Source organism: Tenrec ecaudatus, chromosome 12 (genome assembly GCF_050624435.1).
Source record: "Tenrec ecaudatus isolate mTenEca1 chromosome 12, mTenEca1.hap1, whole genome shotgun sequence".
Lineage (NCBI taxonomy): Eukaryota > Metazoa > Chordata > Mammalia > Afrosoricida > Tenrecidae > Tenrec > Tenrec ecaudatus.
In genome coordinates this window covers 131,792,601-131,813,237 of record NC_134541.1, presented here as the reverse complement: position 1 = coordinate 131,813,237, position 20,637 = coordinate 131,792,601, and the positions used below count along the sequence as shown (strand labels likewise).

Sequence of the window (20,637 nt, the reverse complement as noted above, 5' to 3'; positions counted from 1 at the left end):
ATGGGAAGGCATGTAGCCAAAGTCATCGCTAGCCCAACATCTGAATCCAGACCGCAAGGAGTCATGTGTGGGCTGAATGCAAGCCTCTCCATTATTGTTCAGCACCAGAGAATTTATACCAGAGAGAAATTCTGTGTGGAAGGTTTGTGAAAGGTTTTAGTCAGTGATAAACTCTTAATTGACACTTGCCAATGAGAAAACGGTAAGTGTGTTGAATGTGGAAGCGCTTCATGCTATTTTTTAAACCCTTAGTCGCCACCGTAGAACTCATATGGGAATGAAATTCCATCACTAATGAACGCAGTCAAAGCAAGTATATATCTTGTTCATCAAATTTGTGCCGTGCAGAAAGCCTGTGGATATAATAGTTGTGTGTATATGAGGATGGAGTTGGAGATTCAGTTATAATTTAATCCTCATGTACCATCAAAGAATACATACCCAGAAAGAATCATTTGACATGTGAGAGCTATTTCCGTTGGAGTCAAGCATTTTTCACCACCAGGATATCTACTAGATGAAACTGATGTAAAGCAAATGGAGAAATCTGCCACTGCTTTGTGACCCAAAAGGTCAGCAGTTTGAAACCACCAACCACTCCACGGGAGAAAGAAGGTAGCTTTCTACTCCCACAAACAGTTACAGTCTCGGTAATTCACAGGAGTGGTCCTGCCCTGCCCTAACGGGTCACTATGAGCCGACATCAACTTGGTGGCAGTGCGTTTGATTTTTTTTTTTTTAACATCACGAAACTCGTAGAGGAAAAAAGGTTGATTATTTGAGGATTTCCGCTTCGGTTCCTATTTGATATACACATGTATATGCATATATATACATACACACAAATTAATGGCTTATTGCGTTACCTGCCCTCTACTAGCTTGCAAGGTCATGAGGGAAGGGACTGTGTGCACCTGACATATCTGACATGGAGAAAGTGCTAAGTTACCAAGTGGCTGCATGATAGGTTTGAGTTTAGATTCCAGTTGAGTATGTTTTGTGTTCTTGGACAAATTCTCTTGATATTTCCCCCTAAATTTTTATTCTTCCAATTTTCAAATAGGCAGAAAAGTAGGAACAGCATACTGAACACTTGCTATATTCTTCACTTAAAAAAACTAACTTTTCATATTTGCTTTGTATTAATTTCTATATGTACTTTCTCAATCACTTGAAAATAATATGACATTCTTTCACCAAAATCATTACTCCTAAGTATTTTAGCAGGGCTTTAGCAGTCTTCTCCTAGAGTAAGGTTTAACTCCTATATAACTTCTATATACCTGCAATGCTATTAATACGACTAGGAATGTAATTCTACAATACATGTAACATCATCTAAAATTCAGTCTGTATTCAGACTTCTCCAGTGGTCTCAAGCTATTTTATTTCAAACCACAATGAAAACAATAAGAACAAGCGTCACCCTTCATTTGGTTTTATGTCTTTCATTTCTGTTGATGGAGAACAGCTCTTCCAGTTTTCTTTCTTTTAAATGACCCTGTCGTTTGGAAGAACCAAGAACAGCTCCCCTGTAAAATCGCCCAGTTAGGGGTCGCGGAAGTAGGTAGGCGGGGATCTTGGGTGACGCCAGGTCCTGAGCAATCAGAGCCATTCAGGACCTCGTCCAGGCTCTGCATTGTTAGGATCTGTGCTCCATGAGCGCACGTTGATACTTGTTTAGACGGTTCTGGGGGAAAGACGGGTCTTTCTACTGTAGAGTTACAGTCTCGGAAACTCACAGGCAGTTCCAGCCTGTCTTCCAGTTTAGGGTCGCAAGGAGTCGGCATCCAGTCAATGGCAGTGAGGTTTGCTTTGTTATGTAACTTCGGTATTGAGCTGTTAACCGCAAGGTCAGGGACTCAGACCCACCATCACTCCTGGAGAGACAGAGGAGACACCTGTGGCTGACTGCTCCCATGAAGGTTTTAAAAGTAGTCTTGGAAGCCCCAGGGAGCAATTCTACGATGTGTCTAGGGTCGCTGTGAACCAGACTCCACTGATCGCCGCCGGGTGTTTTGGAGTTTGGGACCTGCAGGATTGCAGTCCCTGGGAGATAGATACCCCCGGTTAGGGCACTTGGCTGCTGACAGAAAGCTTGGTGGCTGGTTGGCGGCTCCTGGGAAGAAAGGATTTGAATCTACTTCTGAACAATCAACCATTGAAATTCTCGAGGAGCACAGCTCTACTCTAAGGCCCAGGAGGCCACTGCCTGTGTGTGCGCGCGCGCGCGCGCATGTGCGTGTGTCTGCAGGCCAGTTTCAGCAATCGTACAGGACAATGACCGCTATGGTTTCGGTTTGATGTAGGAGAGCAATAAAGCTCCAGCGGGAGAACTAACCTACCCCCAAGTGCCCCCACCCGCAATGGCAGAACTGGAATTCGAATCGGACGGACGGGATCGCCCCTCTCGATGACCCCACCCCAAGCCCCTGTTTGACTCTTCTTGGGTGACCGAGACTCCCACCCCGCCCAAGGAACAAACCTTCCCATTCAAGTTACTCCACCCCAAAACCAGGTAGTCAGGGCGGGCTCCAGGGAGGCGGTGGGCTGCCCCGCCTCTCTTTCCAAGCCCGCAGCAGCTAAGCTCGGGCACGGCCCAAGGCCAACGGAAGGACCCGCGGTGGGGACAGCGTGCATTCCCTACCTAGGGGCCCACTGGCTACTTAGGGCACCCGGAGGAGCGTTGACTGAGAAGTGGGTGCACGGCTGGCCACTGAGGGAGACGCTGCTGTCTGTTGAGAAACGTGACTGGATCGGGCAGCTCAAGACCAGGTTAAAGCCCACCTTTGGATTTTTAAAAAAGGCCCGTGATGGCCTAATGGCCTAATGGCTATGCATTGGGCTGCTGACTCCAAAGTCTGAGGTTCTAAACCACCAGCCACTGCTCTGGAAAAGACAGGCCTTCTACTCCTGTAAAGATTATGGGGCAGTTCTAGCCTGTGCTATAGGGTTGGTTGCTATCGCTACGAGTCGCAATGGACTCGATGGTAGTGAGTGTGATATTTGAGTGACGTAGTGGAGCCCTGGTGGCGAAGCAGTCACACACTGGGCTGTGATCCATAAGGTCTACAGTTGGAAACCGCCAGCCACTTGGCAGGAAAAAGACAGAACTTTCTACTCCTGTATAGAGTGACAGCTTCTCTGAAACTCAAGGGCAGTTCTACTCTGTCCTACGAGTTGGCAGTGAGTGGGTGGTTACCCATCTGGCTAGCAGTTCAAAACCACCAGCTTCTCTGCAGGAGAAAAACGAGGCTTTCTACTCCTGTCACGGGCTCTGGTGTCGGACACCCAAAAGGGCAGGTCTTCCTAGAAATTAAATGAGTGGATGGCAGTGAGTGTGACTTTTCCATTGGGTTTGGAAAATGTCACCGTCGCTTGGGTGCCATGGAAAGGCGGAGTCTTTCGAAGAAAGGGGCTGAAGTGGGAGGGCTGCAGGCAAGACTATCAGTGATTCAATTCGCAGCCCGACTTGCCACAAATCACTGGCAGGGAAATGTGGAGCAGTGAGTGGTCCACACACAGCCCAGGCAGTTCCCTGCTGGATGTCTTTCCCTCATCCCCCAGGATGCACTTGGTCAGGCTCTCTGGCGTGTTGGGGAGGTGGTGGAGCAGCAGGTAAGGCTACGCATACAAAGAGACCCTGGCAGAGAGGCCCAGAATGGAGGAAGCCTCCTTTCAAACAAGCGGTTCCCAAATGCCACTGGCCCCATGGAAGCGCTCTTTCACTCTCTAGTGTTACCCATCTCCTCACTAGAGGAAAATGTGAGCCGGACTAGATACCTGTAGCTGCTTTATTTTGAATACCCTTGACCAAGAAAAAAAAAGATACTCCGAGGTCCCTGCCTCCATTCTCCTTCCCTTGCTCACCAATGCGCATGCAGAGACCTCTCTAGATTCCACCACATCACTGGTTCCACTCAGTTCTATTGAATACATCACTGTCACCGTTCCACTAAAAAGCCAAACCGCTGGTTCCACTCAGTTCTGCTGGCCACTGGTGGCAGCATGCTCGGTGACGTGGGACGATCCGGCCAGTCGGTCCCAGCAAGGTCACCCTTGGGCAATCTGAGAGCAGCCATTCCCTCTGCTCTCTCTGGTCCTTCACTTCTCAGCACCAAAGGCTCTATACATATCTTTGTAGAAGAAAGCACCTGTGATCTTTTGATCATGTTTATGTCATTGTGACCATTGAATCACACAGTCCCTGACCCACAGGTGTATTGAACCAACCCTAAGGGCTGCTTCATGCGGGACCTGGCCCAGGGCCTAGAGAAGAGAACACAAGGTCTTCCTCACTGGAGAGTGTCCAGGTCTTTGTGCCCTGGAATACCCCAGCGAGGGAGAGAAAACGCTTTATACCCTTGAAACTCGTTTACGTGAGTCCCCCTTTCCACCCCTCCACCCCCACACACCCCATCCACCCTGTTGCTACCAAGCGTCAGGTGAGTTCCTGACTTTTCTGCCACCTCTAATCCCCACTGTTGGCATAGGCCAGACACGGGGCACCCAGTACGTGCGCAGCTCCTTCTTATCATGGGGCTGGATAATGGCTGGCCTCTTGGCAAGGTTGTGTAAGGCAGTGGGACCAGCTGCACCCTGTTAAAAGAACTAGGAGGAGCCAAGAGGGCATGCCCGCGGATGAAGCTCATCAAGGCTGGTGCCTGCTTGGGCACAATGGCAGTGTCCAGGTGTGGAGGACATGCAGCAGCCATGGGATAAGGAGAGGTGTGTGTGTATGTACACTTTATAAAGGCACACCAGAGAGATGAGGAAGGTGATGAGGTCCAAGTGCGAAAGGAAGAAAGAAAGCAGTGTCAGATCAGGGCTGGGCCTGGTGGGGTAGGTGTGAGACCAGGACTACAGCTGAGCTTGGTTCTTGGCAAGTCGTGGGGCGGGAGCATGGAGAACACGGAGGAACACAGATTCCCCAACACCCAGTGTGTTCCAACCCACACAGAGGTCACAGGAAGGAGAACTTCAGCGGGGGAGGCTCCTGCACTCTCTGGCCCATTCCATGTCCCCCAAAGGACCCCAGATTCTGAAGTTGAACAAACTCTCAGTCAGGCCTAGAGAATGGATGGCAGCTCAGAAGGGGAACTGTGGGAAGGGGGGCGATAAAAAATGTTCAGGGCGGGAGGCAGAAGAAGAGACTAGGGAATGACAGAAATATGGAAGAAAATATAATGGAATATTTCCAAATCACTCTGACAGTATTCCAAATGGAACAACCCTGTTGTGGAAAGGAAATTCCACCTGTCTCATGACATCAGACTGTTCTGTTAGAACAGCAGTTCTCAGCCTTCCTAATACAGTTCTTCATGTGGTGGTGAACCCCAAACTTTAAAACTATTTTCGTTGCTACATCATAACTGTAATTTTGCTACTGTTATGAATTATAATGTAAATATTTGATATGCAGGATATATTTTCATTGTTACAATGAAACATAATTAAAGCATAGTGATTAGGCACAAAACAATATGTAATTATTGTAAGGTAGTCAAGAGGTGCCAGAGACCAAATCAGTCGAATTAGAGCAAACAGGCTTTATTGGGGAGAAAAACCCAGCCTGGGGGTAGTCCCATGGTCCACAGTGTCTGGGCCGGGGGAGTCGTACTCCAGACTACAGGAGTGGTGTTTATATAGCCAGGGAACATGAGTCCCTATTAGGTAAAGTAGTCAGGAATTGGGAGATAGATACAGGTATGTCCGGGCTTCTGGAATGTAAGGTGTCTTCCTGGTTCCAGGTGTATTCGTGCTGGGAGCAGAGTGGCGGACTGAGAACAAAGCAGGCATTGAGCCAAATGGGCCGTCAATAAAATGGGCTGTGAGCAAAACGGGCCGTGAGTAAAAGAAAGAAAAAAAAACTTGCAAAGGTGCTTTACATAGCCAGCCCTGGTCAGCTCCACAGGTGTGTGGGGGAGATTCAAGGCCACTTGCTGTTAGTTGTTTCAGCCAGCTCTGGTCAGCTCCGCACGGGTGGGGGAGATTCAAGGTCACTTGCTGCTAGAAGCCGGCCTGGTATTGATCTGGCCATACAATTATATATTGTGAAATATGTGTTTTCCGATGACTTTAGGTGACCCCTGTGGAAGGCTCGTTCGACCCCTAAAGGGGTTGTGACCCACAGGTTCAGAACCGCTGTGTTAGAGTTATCAGCAGTTTCCAAAGGTCCTTCCTCCCCAGCTGCTGTAAGGATCTGCTGCGCTCCTGATCTGATCCATGGAGAGGTCCGGTCCACTGGGCGGGGAACACACTCGTCTGGGGATGGGGCGCAGAGAGTGAAGTCCCTCTCACTCTTGCCTTCTGTGCTCAGTATCAGCTTGGAAACCTTGGTGCCGCCAAACACAGCCCTGCTTGTGTACGTCCCCAGGCCTGGCTCTGGATGTGATTTGGAGAGAGGGGCTGTTGTCCTAGGTGTCCCTCCCCCCTTCTTCATGTCCCTGCCTCACCTCCTCATGGCCCTCTCCCGGCCTGCTCCACAGGCTTGCCAAGGTGCTGCTGCTATCATCCGGATGCCTCTGGACCCAGCAGAGCCTTCCTGCTGCGTGTTCACCTCTGACCACCCTCCCCACCCCACCCCTGCTCTTTCCTCACCGCCTCGGGAACACGCTTGCTCCTCAGGAAGCCAGGCTCAGGCAAGAAGGAGGAGAGCAGATTTCATTGAATTTGAACATTACCCCTTCCTCCCCTATTTCAATCATAGGAGGACACGCCTGCACTAGTTTCCCAAGGCTGCCATAGCAACGTACCACAAGCAACGTATGCGTTTCCTCAGGCTGCCAAGCAGCGTATCTTGGCTTAACACAAGAGCTTGATTTTCTCACAGCTCTGCATGCTAGACATCCAAAATCAGGGTATCAGCAGAACCCTGTTTCCTCGGGAGCCTCTGGAGGAGAGGAGCCTTCCTTGTCTCTTCCAGGTGGTTCTGGAAGCTCAGGCATTCCTTGACTGGTGATGTCATAACTCCAGTCCCGGCCTGTCTTTACATGGCCACCTTCCTTCTGTGTCTGTGTCTCTGTGGTCAGGCCCACTCTGTTGACAGATGCCAGTCATATGGAACTTAGAGCCTCCCTAACCCAGTGTCAGGAGCCCTGGTGGCCTAGTAGGTTATGCACTGGGCCAGCGGTTCGTAACTTGTGGGTCGTGACCCCTTTGGGGGGTTGAACGACCCTTGCATAGGGTCGCCCGATTCATCACAGTAGCAAAATGACAGTGATGAAGTAGCAATGAAAATAATTTTATGGTTGGGGGGATGGTCACCACCACATGAGGAACTGTATGAAAGGGTCTTGGCATGAGGAAGGTTGAGAACCGCTGCACTGGGCTTTGAACCTCAAGGTCAGCCCTTTGAAACCACCAGTAGCTCCCTGTCAAAGAGTTAGTCTTGGAAACTGACAGGGGCAGTTCTCCCCTGTCCAATAGGATTGCCCAGAGTCAGAATTGGCCAAAGGCACTGAGTTTGGCTGCATCTGAATCCAGTGTGACCTCATCTTAACGGATTATATCTTGCGAGACCCTAGCTCCATGTTTTCAGGTTCCAGGTGGACAGGCATTTGGTGGTGTGGGGAAATGCTCTCTAGTTGATAGGAACCCGGTGGCATCGTGGGTTATGCATTGGTCTACTGACTGCAAGGCTAGCAGTTCAAAACCACGGGCTGCTCCTTGAGAGAAAGCTGAAGCTTTCTATTTCCATAAAGTGTAACATCCTCAGAAAACCACAGGGGGAAGGCCTACCTTTGTCCTATAGGACCACTACAAGCCAGAATCCACTTCATGGCACCGACTTTGGCGTTTTGGTCACTAGCCATGACCAGGAAGGCACGTGACTGAATTCAGAGGAGTGTGAAGGTCCTTGAAACCATGCATTGTAGTGAACCGTTGAAGGTAACAGAGGTGTTTATCTTGGAAAACAAGCCACAGAGGGAGACTTAGGGAGTATCTCTTTGGGGATATTGCTTTGAGGAGATGGCCCAGATTGTCGACTCTCTATCCAGGGTTTCTCAACCTCAGCACTATCAGCAGGTCAGGCTGACTCACAATGTGGTGTGGGGGCTGTCCCAGCCCTGCCGATTGTTTACTAGCATCTCTGAGCTGTACCCACCCAACACCAGTAGTACCACCCCCCACTCAAGTTGTGAGAGTCCTAAATATCTTCAGGCATTGTCAGCTGTCCCCTGTGTAGGCTACAAGTGTCCATGTTGAGACACTGATTTAATTCAAGGGTAGATTCTAGACTACCTGGGTATTCAACAGCGCATGACCCCACAAATACCTTTAGCTCTGTCCACTCCCCAGCTGTGTCCACTCCCTCTCTGAAATTCCATGGGGCTGATTCACACCAACGGTAGGAGAATGAACCCGCTTGGCAGACTCCGTGAGCAGACATTGGCTCTGCTAGTTTGGGTCTGCTTCATTCCTTCAGTTCAGCAGAAAATCAAAGAGGAGTCTGGGGGCTCCCAGACTCAGGAAGGCTGTTCTGACCTCCGGAAGTTGTGACGTCTCACGGGTGAGTTCTTTATCCTATGAGAATACAGATACGATTCTTCGCTTTTCCGTGTGCAATACCTTTCTTCACGAGGGTTTCATTATATGTTTATTAAAACCACTGTTTTCCCCACGTAGATGGTTGAAGGCAACCACTTTCACATAATAGCTATTAAGATTTGATGTATGATTTCAGCACCTGCATTTGTCCGTCTACTCTTTCGGTAGTCTTTCCCATAGAGTTCCATGTTGTTGGGAGCCAAATGATGTAAGGCCAGGATATTCTTGGGGCAAAGTGGTAGTTCCAGAACCATGGCTCAAAGGCCACGTTTTGGGAGCCGAGAGACGTGGAGGCTCTGGAAGTCGTCAGTGTCCATGCTCTAGGGAGCCCTGCCCTTAGTAGGCCCGCTCCCAGCTCCAGCCCTGCCTCTCCTTCCCTGCAGTTAATATCGTGCTTGGCTGGTTTTTCCTGCTCTCGGCAGTCTTCTTGTCTTGTCTCACAACCTTCATGATGGTGTCCTTTGCACCTCAGCTCCTCCCAAGGATCAGGAAGTGCAATTATGTGTCAGCCTCCATCAGCTTCCTCGAAGGTGTGAACAACCAGGCAGGCATGTCCTCGGGTGGTCTGTGTCCTTGGCAGGGAGCTGGGAAGGGGTCCAAAGGAAGGGGGCTGGTTCATGTCTCTTTCCCTGAGCACTGTCAAGGAGCCCTGTTGGCTGCGATCTACTTGGTCAGCAGTTCTAAACCACTACCAGCAGCTCCTTGGGAGAAAGACTGGGCTTTCTACTCCCGTAAACAGTTACAGTCTCAGAAACCCATGGGGGGGGCAGTGGGGGAGATGGAAAGAATTTCAAACATAAAAAGAAGAAGAAACAGACCCACAGGGGTTGCTCTGGGTCAGCACTGACTCAACAGCAGGGAACTTGGCTTGGTGCAGAGGATCAAGGCTGTCATGACAAGCATTTTTAAGTTTATTATTAAGGGGAAGTTAATACATGGATTATTCCGTAGTTCAAGCACATCAAGCAGTGTTGTACAATTGTTCCCACAACAGTTTCCAGCCAGTCTTTTCCTTCTTGGACATTGCCTCCCCTTTACACCCCCACCCCACACCCCCCACCCCCGCAAAACACCACCGCCACCACCAACCTTATTCTACTTGCTCTCCCTACAGGTTCACCCATGCAGGGTTTCATATACTGGAAAACATACTACACAACTTCAAGAGGGTGACCCCCAGTGACATTTGATTAGGTCCCACTCCTCTGCTGTCTCCTCATCAGACACCTTTCCCTGTAACTCATCCCAACACCTGCTCTCTCAGAATTGATGGCCGCTCTTCCGTGGGGCCCCTCAGCACTGACTCGCTCCTCCGAGCCAGCTCAGGTCTCTCACCACATGCACGGGGGCCAGTTGTCTGCAGCTCTTTTTACCCAGATACCCCCCATCCTGGCCACAGTCCTTGAATCCGGCACCAAACAAACAGAGGTCAGCATCTCTGCCCTTTGTAACCTTTGCACTTTCAAAGGGGTTACAAAGGCCCCAACTCAGAGAGGCCCCCCCCCAATGGCAGTGGAGGAGGTGGGGCCCAGGAACACACCCAGAAGGCCCAGTCTGTAGTTACACAAGGTCACGGACACAGAGGGCACCCAGGGCAGAGACTTCTGGTGACGGGGGCCCCGAGGAGGGGGAGACACGTGAGTTTTGAGATGATTTGGGAAGGAGACGGTGAGAGGTGCAGGCAGGATGAAGGACTCACCACGCAGGAGCCACATCTAGGCCAAGTAGCTCTCTCTGAATCTGTGTGAAGAAGGCTAGAGCCAGGGGCTGGGCCAGGGAAGGAGAGCAAAGGCACCTCTCTGTGACCTTGCAGGGACCTGTGCTTTCCTGGCCTTGTTGCTGCATGCCCTGGAGATCCGGACACTGAGGATGAAGCCCAGCCCTCCCCCCACCAAGTTCTCTGTCCAGTGGTCTTACTACATGCTGGGCTCTGGCAGCTTTCTGTTCATAGCGGCTAGTGAGTGTCCTGCGTGCGGTGTCCAGTCCCGGCCCTCTCTCTTTGGAGGCCTTCTCTGGAGATGCTCTAGAGCTGCCCTGGGTAAGACCAACTACACGTGGCTGTTTGGACTTAAATGAATTAAGATGGCATAACATCGAAACTTCGATTGCTCAGTCACACTAGCCGTATTTCAAATGGCCAGTAACGGCATGTGCCTAGTGGCCGCCATCATGGATAGGGCACGCAGAGAAATGCCCATCCTTGCAGAGCACGCTACTGCTTGAGAGCCCCAGCCCTTCTTTGTCATGGCTGCACGTTCTATTCCTGCTCTTCTTGAAGTTAGGACCACATTCTTTCCCAGATTTTTAAAATCACTTTATTGGGGGCTCATACAACTCATATCGTACGTAATCCATCCATCCATCCATTGTGACAAGCACATTTGTACATTGGTTACCATCATCATTCTCAAAACATCTTCTTTCTACTTGAGCCCTTGGTATCAGCTACTCATTTTCCCCCTTCCCCCAGCCCTCCTCCCCTCATGAACCCTTGGTAATTTATAAATTATTATTTTGTCATATCTTACACTGCCCGACATCTCCGTTTACCAACTTTTCTGTTGTCCATCCCCCAGGGAGGGGGGTTATAGGTAATCATGGTGATCGGTTCCCCATTTCTCCCCACACCTTCTCCTTATCCTCTTGATGTGGCTACTTTTTTTGGGAGGGGGATCCTGAGGGGTTTCTCTGTCCTGGATTCCCTGTGTTAATTTTCCAGATTTCTATACTTCCCCTTACACCATCCTGGTAGCTAAGGCTATCAATTCCTCCCTCTAGCTTTCTCAAAATCTGTGATCTAATCTCAAATCCTGACACTATCTCCATTATCTTTAAATACTACCGCTATCTAAATTATTCATTTGAACAGAAAGCATCCCTTCTCTTATTCCGCAAGACTTCCTATTAACGTGAATCATGTTAGCTCAGGGATGTTAAAACAAAAAAGAGAAGTCTCTCAAAGCCAATGAAATATAGCAGAACATGCCGGCTACACTGGAAACCACCCCTCCCACGCCATTCTCCCGACCTCATCCTTTCCACTCCCCTCTCCAGAGACAGCAGATTAGGCTGAAGTCTATCCTAATCATATTTTATTAAACATATCTGAACCCTGAAGTAAAATATGATCTGGTTTTTCATGCCTCTGAATTTTATGCCATTTGTCTCCCCCTGGAACTTGGTTTGTTTAAATCAACAATATATCCCCACTGTTGTTGTCAGGCACTAAAGCGGCAGTTCCGACTGACAGCAAAGATCCGGTGTACGACACAGAGAAACATTGTCTGATTCTGTACCAGAGTGTTTGAGCCCATTGTTGCAGTCGCGTGTCAATCCGTTCTGTTGAGGGCCTTCCTCTTGACCAAGCCCGACTGCCTTCTGGCCTCTCCTGATAACATGTCAGAAGTACAGGAGGCAAAGTCTCACCATCCTTGCCTTCTGGCTGCACTTCTTCCAGGATGGATTTTTTTCTTTTGGCAATTCATGATACTTTCTATATTCGTCATTAGCACCATAATTTTAATGCATAATTCTCCTTCCATCTTTGTTACTCAATGCCCAACCTTCAAATGCATATGAGTAAACGGAAAATACCACGGATAGGGTCAGGTGCCCATTAGTCCTCAAAGTAACACGGCCTCATCTTTCAACACTTGAGAGAGGTCTTGTGCAGCAGATTTACCCAATGCAATGCGTCTTTCGATCTTTTGACGGCTGCTTCCATGAGAATTGACTGTGGATCCAAGCAAGACAAACTCCCTGACAACCTGAATCTTCCTCTGCTCATCATGACGGAACCTCCTGGTCCAGTGGTGAGGATTTGGGGTTTCTTTACATGTGCGTTGTCATCCAGACTGGAGGCGGCAGTCCTTGAGCTTCATCAGCAAGGGCTTCCAGTCCTCCTGACTTTCGGCAGGCCCGATTCTGCCATCGACATGCTGCAGGCTGTTACGAAGCCTTCTTCCCATCCTCATGCCGCATTCTATTTCAGCATGAGGATGCTCAGCTTTATAATATCTACATCAAATGCATTTTGATGCCTGGTAATAAAAAAACCTCCCACCTTTTCTTCCAAGAGCGTCACAGCCATATGTGACTTTGTGTAAAGTTCAGAATAAGTTTTTTCACTTTGAGATTCGCTTGGGATCACACTGTGTGGAATTCTGATTTACGGAGTACTGGCTTAAAAATCATATCGGCTCTTCCTGTCCGTGGTCATGGTATTTTCTTCCATTTCTTTAGCTTTTCTGCAATAATTTTTCAAAAATTTTATCCTTTCTTTTGGTTTGTTTTTGCCCTGGATATTTATTTGTACCTCCTGTACCATGCTAAGTAAAGTGGTGATAATAAAAGAAAGATTAAAAAAATTTTTTTGTTTCAACATAAATGTAAGTGTTTGCATATATTTCGGTAGTTGATCTTTACCAGATTAGGGGAGTCATCCTTTATCTCTAGGTTGCAAAGATTCTTACTCTATTTTTGATCAATTATGTATCGAATTATTTTTCCTTTCGCATATATTGAGATGATCAGTTGTTCTCCATCAACTTGTTAATGTGGCAGCTAACACTGACTTTCTAAATCGAAGCCAACGCTACCTATGCGAGACAGATGCAGCTTGACCATTATACAGGAGGGTAAGGAAAACTGTATTGCTGTTGGGATCCGTTCATACACACTTCAACCAAAGCTACCTGTTCTTGAGTTATTCCAACTCATGGCGATGTACAAGGGCACAGGAGAACTGCCCCTGTGATTTTCTGAGACTATAAAGCTTTGCAGGATGGAAAGCTGGCGTGTTTCCTGTAGAGCTACTCATGGTCTTGAATTGCTGACCTCGTGGTTAAAAGCCAACATATAACTCACACCACCACCCCCTCCTGGAAGATCCAAACTGCCCCTTGGATGTAGGGAGTGCAGAATTTACCTTCACAAAGAAAGGTTTATGACAAACTATGAAAAACTATATGAAGCAAATATTAACCTAAAAATGTAGAGCTGCATGGCTTTCTACTCCTGTAAAGAGTTACAGTCTCAGAGACCCACTGGAGAGGGGGGGGGGCATGTCTACCCCAGCAAGGGGTCCAGGAAGTCTGTTGCGTATTAGCCAAAAACAGAGGTCAGAATGACTGAAGACATTCTAAGTTTATGCCTGCAGGCGCTTGAAGAAGGAATACAGCCAGGTGTCTCCTCTGAGCTGCTTCAGAGTCCAGTCCTGACCCAGTGAATGAATATGCCTCCAAGAAACAGGTGTGTTTTTTTAACCACGATTACAGGAAGAGATTAGCAAGGTTTTTATAATGTCACAGGATACAATGGTCAGTTTAAGAAGGAGGCAGGTTGTTGCAATGATCATTAGGAAGTTATCTATTCCTACACTTCTCCAGGGGCCATTAGATGACCATCCCCTGAAGCTCCAAGTGTCCTTGCTTATCTAAATTGGGGTGATACTTCCACACCTGGCTTTACCTGGTCTCCACCCCTGAGGCTGGGGATGCTTCCTGTCTGATTGCTTCTCTTAGTGATCTTGCTAGCCTCCTTCCTGAGTTGGAACATCTCTGCTGATTAAGCTTAGAAGGATTTTTACCGATAAATTTTGGATTTTTAACAAACCTAATCCTAAATTATATTTCTAGTGTTAATTAACAGCAGGCTCACTCTTCCACTTCCCTACATCAGTTACTCTTGATTTTTTTAAAAACATGTCCAAAATTGAAAGTTACTCAAGATATTTACTTCTCAAGCAATACAAGGGTTGTCCTCTACATTTATTATGCAATATATATATATATTAAAATCATTTTATTAGGGGCTCATACAACTCATCACAATCCATACATACATCGTGTAAAGCATATTTGTACATTCATTGCCCTCATTATTCTCAAAACATTTGCTCTCCACTTAAGCCCCTGGCATCAGCTCATTTTCCCCTCCCTCCCCGCTCCCCACTCCCTTATGAACCCTTGATAATTTATAAATTATGATTTTGTCATATCTTCCACTGTCCGACGTCTCCCTTCACCCACTTTTCTGTTGTCTGTCCCCCAGGAAGGAGGTTATATGTAGATCCTTGTAATCAGTTCCCCATTTCCACCCAACCCTCCCACGACCCTCCAGGTATTGCCACTCTCACCACTGGTCCTGAAGGGTTCATCTACCCTGGATTCCTGTGTTTCCAGTTTCTATCTGTACCAGTGTACATCCTCTGGTCTAGCCAGATTTATAAGGTAGAACTGGGATCATGATAGTAGGGGGGCGAGGCGGGAAAAGCATTAAGGAACTAGAGGAAAGTTGTATGTTTCATTGTTGCTACACTGCACCCTGACTGGCTGGTCTCCCTGTGACCCTTCCATAAGGAGATCCAATTTTGCCTACAGATGGGCTTTGGGTCTCCACTCTGCACTCCCCCTCATTCACAATGCTATGATTTTTTTTTTGTTCTGATGATGTGTTATACCTGATCCCATCAACACCTCGTGATTGCACTGGCTGGTGTGCTTCTTCCATGTGGGCTTTGTTGCTTTTGAGCTAGATGGTCGCTTGTTTACCTTCAAGCCTTTAAGACCCCAGATGCCATACCTTTTGATGGCCGGGCACCATCAGCTTTCTTCGCCACATTTGCTTATGGATATTATGCAATATTTTAATGTCTTCTTTTCCTTCAAACTCCCCATATTTGGCATCATCATTTTTGTTAATATTTGTTTAAAATTTACCCACATACCCACATACATAGTGAGCGGATTTGCTCACTATTGCTTCTTAGACCTGAGATCTCTGTCTTAAAGACAGCCACGTGGATCCTTTACAACATTTTTTTTGTGAGGACCCATAAGAGATGCACTCATATTTCATTTGTCTGGAATTGAGTTTCTTTCATTTTTGTTTATTAAACTTGTTTTGCTGAACATCCACTTTTAGGCCCACAGTTTGTCACACCATCATTTTGGTGTTTCCCCACTTCCTCTGTTGCGGTGGAGAAGGCGGGCGATGGTGCCAATGGTCCTCTGTCCAAGCAATCCTTCTTGTCTCTCAGGCTCTCTTTGGCATTTGATAGGGCATAGGCATCTGTGATGGTGGTTTATTATGTGAATCCAAGGAGAGGATTAGTATCTTTCACCATTTCCAGAAATTTTTCATAAACATTTTAGCTATTTTTTAATGTGGAACGTGAATAGGCCATCTGTTAGACATCCTACTCTCTTGTACCCACCTTTTAATCCCTCCTCCAGTCTTTCTAGGCTGCATTCTGAATAACTTATTCATTTTTCTCCTATTTCCTTCTTGCACTTTTTAGCCGACTGTGATAGGCTCTTTAGTCTCTATGCCATGTCCTTTAAGAAGCATCCTTGGTGATGACGGCAGCAAGTGTATGAATGTGCTTGACACAATGGATGGATGGATGGATTGGGATAAGAGTTTTATTGAGCAGAGCCCCCAATAAAATGATTACAAACAAACAAACAAACAAACAAACAAACAAACAAACAAACCCAATCGCTTGGGGAGATGAGCCAGTCAGGGTGCAGTATATCACAAATCCAGCTAGACCAGAGGATGTACACTGGTACATATAAGAGTTTGAAACACAGGGAATCCCGGACAGATAAACCCCTCAGGAACAATCACGTGAGTAGCTATGCCAGGAGGGGAAGGGGAAGGTTGGGGATAAGGGGGAAATCAATTCCAATGATCTACATCTAACCCCCTCCCTGGGGGTTGGACAAGTGGGTGAAGGGAGAAATCACACAGTGTAAGATATGAAAAAATAATAACTTATGAATTATCAGGTGTTCGTGAGGGAGGGAAGGTGGGGGAGGGAGGGGGAAAATGAGGAGCTGATACCAAGGGCTCAACTAGAAAGAAAACAGAACAATCTCTTGATCCTTAGGGTGTTTTTTTTTTCATATTAAACTTGTTTTATTCAGGTTTGATTTTAACAAATGCGTTGGGGAGAGGGCCCAAAGAAGATGAAGCCTGTGGGGGCAGGGCCCTCCCAGATGCCTGAGGAGGGGGCAGGTTCCCTCCTTTCTCCTCTTCTTTCTTCCCTCCCCATCTCAAGGGGGCTTAGGGGAGAGATAGGCAGGGGAGGGGGCTGCTCCCCAGTCTGTGGGGGTGGTGTATAGAGGGAAAGGGATATAGGATCGGGAGACCAGACCAGGGACAAGAGAGGGAAGGGCAGAGGACTATGACCAGAATCCATGGCGTTCTGATTCCAGATAATATTAAAAAACAAAACAAAACTAAGCCATAAGCATCACCTGCCCCCTCCCCCATCCAGGGCTGTATTTGAGGGGAGAAGAGAAGGGTAGCTTCACCAATGCCATTGCTCGCTCCTGGCCAAGGGAGCAGGGTGAAGGGCAGGGTGCCCCCAACAGATGGACGAGGGGGAGGAGAAAAAAAAACAAAATAAAACATCAAGTAAATTGTGTAGGAGTCCAGCCAGGGGCCAGGCCAGGCTGAGGGAGGGGGCCTCCGCAGGCTCCAGGATCACTGCTGCCGCAGCCGCCACCACCCCGAGAGCCAGTTATTTCGCCATGGTCCTGATTGCAACAGCTGCTTCCTCTGTCATGTGATCAGGATCTCTTCTGTACGATCATACTTCTGCTCAGTCTCCTTGCCAAGGTTGCCCTCAGGCAGACGAAGGTCCTCCCGAACCTCTCCGCAGTCCTGGAGCAGTGAGACCCTTTCCTGTTAAGCATTTGCTTACCTTGGCCCCCTGTGTGCCCAAGATTAGACATCACGCCTCTCTCTTCGAGGCCCTGGCTCATGAAGTCATGACTGTGAAGGCGAGACCTTGCATGCTTTATCTTGTCTGATGTCTCTTTAATTTACCCCTCCAGTACTCAACCGCCCCTCGGACCCGTTCAGTTGTAGGAGGCTGATTCCAAATATCCCCCGCCCCACTTATTTCTCTAGATTCCCGCTTTCCCTTGTATTTTGGCTTCTAAGAATATCTTACCTTCATGCCGGCTCAATGAGACACTTAAAATGAGTTCTTAAAAGAAGGACTTTATTTAGCACTCTTGATTTTCGTGGGATAATATTGATCTCCCGTAAGGCTGAGACTAGAACTTGTCCTTGTTCTTAGTCTGCACCTTACAACGGAAATTGCTCTTCACTCACAATATCCCCATCTGTTCTTTGGAGTACGGATTCTCTTCTTGCCTTCCTTGCTTGAATAAGGAAGGATCCAGAGCTGCGCCTCAAGAGGCCCAAGTTTTATACTTGACACACGCGCGCTCTCTCTCTCTGGACCTTGTTTTTCTCACCTACTTATTGTCAGGCAATTGTTAACACGCCTGTCAGCACCCACAGTGGTTCTGCTTTTATTCATCTGCTTCTACTCCTTGTTCTTGGAAGCATTTTGTGATACTGACTCTGGGATGCTCTAGAATTGGGGAAGGCAGGGTGCAGATGCAGGGAGCTCTGGTGGCATAGTGCTTACATTGGGCTGCGATCCCCAAGGTCTGCAGTTCAAAACCACCAGTTGCTCCTCTGCACAAAGATGGGGGCTTTCTATTCCCGTAAAGAGCTCCAGTCTCAGAAACTCACAGGAGGCAGTTCTACCCTGTCCTCCAGGGTTCCTACGCATCAGCATCGACCGGAGGGCAGTTTGTTTCTGTGGCAGAGAATCAACAGGATTGGCTGGCCTCCAGCGCATGGTGCTCCACATTCTCTTCCCCTGACCGGACCCAAGACTTGTTTGTTGTCCCCCAGGTACCACGTGTCTCTTGGAAGAAGCAACTTACTTTCAGCGCAATACGTTGCCCATTTCCCAAACTGTTCAGGAGGCCCAGGGGAGGCCGCCTCTGGAGAGACTGGAGAGTTTGGGAGGAGAGCTGAGCTCAGTACAAAAGGAGACATTGCTTCAGGGAGAAACCGCGATACAGCCCCAGTCACGCGTCTACTGACCCTTCTTCACATTCCGCGAGCACTCGTGTGCACGCTTTGGGGATTCCCTTCACTGAATCCTGCCACCTTTGGTGAGCGTTGAGTGTCCAGTCAGCCCTGCCCGTCTTCATACTCCTGGTGCTTCTATCTTGTTCCTCTTTGAAATGTGTGACAGAGCTTTCAACTCAGCTGAGCTTCCTCAGAGACACTTCCCCCCCCATCCCCCCCCTGGCGTTTTCAGGAAGAGATGGACTTACTTCCCTGTTAACGTCCACACTTCAACACCCAGCCCACAGGGAGGGGGGCCATCAGGGGAAGGGAGCTTCTGTGAACTAAAAACGGAGCAGAGAACAACGCCCACGGAGGTTTTGAATTCATGAAATAAAGTTGTTGTTTTTTTGTTTTTTTTTAAAAAGTATCTTCAGAGAAAACTGTGATAGGATCCAGAAAGCTTTTGGTGAGTACATATTGGGGAGCAGAAGGACCCCTGGTGGTTGAAGGTGACCCAACCCCATACGTGTGTACACACACACACACACACACACACACACACACACACACACCCTGGTGAGTACATATTGGGGAGCAGAAGGACCCCTGGTGGTTGAAGGTGACCCAACCCCATACGTGTGTACACACACACACACACACACACACACACACACACACACACACCACCCCCCCCCCCCCCCCCCCTCAGATCCGAAGGCCGAGTTAGAGTCTGCTTGCTTTTGGGAAAAGCCTACCTCGTTGGCACAGGGCATTCTCATCTGCACCGGGGCAGAGGCCTCCTGCGCGCCTCTGAATGGCCCCTTTCCACCATCCTGAATTTCTAGTCATCGTGCTCAACTTCCTAAGACAGAGGTAATGCAGACAGAGGTTGTGGGGCAGTGTGTGTAGTGACCCTAGGGAACACATAGCCACTCCCTCCCACAGATACCAATTATCCAAGACTCCCGTTTACACCCTAAAGAGAGTGTGGAGAGAGTTCCGACCACCCACGAAGTGCACCTTTAAGACCAGCGGTCCTCCACCTTCCTCATGCCACATCCCTTTCATACAGTTCCTCTTGTTGTGGTGACCCTCCAACCACAAAATTATTTTCTTTGTACTTCATCACTGTCATTTTGCTACTGTGATGAATTGGGTGACTCCTGTGATGAAAGGGTCATTCGACCCCCAAAGGGGTCACAACCTCCAGGTTCAGAACTGCTGTTCAAGACCAAGTACAGGAATCTCTGGGTGTCCGGTGGATGCTGTGGACATAGCTGGAGCCCAGGAAGTACTGCTGTCATTGTGAAATAGTGTCCATTAAAGGATGACCTCCCACAGTGGACCATTGAGGCCCACGGAGGCATCAGATTTGGGTCCTGTTGTTATCCGGATGCTCACATACATTCTGCTAGGTAAGACACCCCCCACCCCCACCCTGAGGAACTAATACCCACTAGGCATTTTAGTCAGATTAAAAAATATATTATTTGATGAAGTCATCCAAGCCTCACTATATTTACCTAATCAAGTCAAAGGGGAACTTGGGGACGATTACATCATTGGAGGCGGACACTCCGTTAGCCACAAACACCGATAGACAATGCAAAATTACTTGTCATCCTTACGTGCCGTCCAGGTTGACTTTGTTTGAGCCCATTGTTGCAGCCACTATGTCAATCCAGTTTGTTGAGGGCCTTCCTCCTTTTTGCTGCCCCTCCACTTTCCCAAGCATGATATCCTTCTCCAGGGACTGACCTCTCCTGACGTGTCCAAAGTCTGTGAGATGAAGTCTTGCCATCCTTGCCTTTAAGGCGCACTCTGGTTGTACTGCTTCCAAGACAGACGTGCCAGTCTTTTGGGCAGTCTATGGTACTTTCAGTATTCTTCTCCAGCCCCAGCCTCCAAACGCACCAATTCTTGTTTGGTCTTCCTCATTCAATGTTCAACTCTCATAGGCATATGAGCCGACGGCTAAAACCACGCTTGGGTCAGTGCACCTTAATCCTCAAAGTAATATCCTCGCTTTTCAGTACTCTAAGGAGGTCTGTGCAGCAGATTTACCTAATGCAAAACGTCTTTTGATCTCTTGACTGCTGCTTCCAAGAGCACTGATTGTGAATCCCATGCAAGACACGATCCTTGAAATTACTAGAAATGCAAAAAGCTACTAGACATATGAAAAAGAGAAGAAAACGG

The 20,637-nt window shown here is 48.2% G+C and overlaps 1 protein-coding gene across 1 annotated transcript; it reads left to right on the top strand.

Annotated features, from left to right (window-relative positions):
• On the top strand, positions 1-18,820 carry TMEM225B (transmembrane protein 225B). The gene is made up of 4 exons (XM_075528189.1): positions 1-142; positions 8,934-9,080; positions 10,364-10,507; positions 18,274-18,820. Exons 1-4 carry the CDS (start codon positions 1-3, stop codon positions 18,465-18,467), a joined length of 627 nt encoding a protein of 208 aa, XP_075384304.1. The 3' UTR covers positions 18,468-18,820.
• The last annotated feature ends 1,817 nt before the right edge of the window (positions 18,821-20,637 follow it).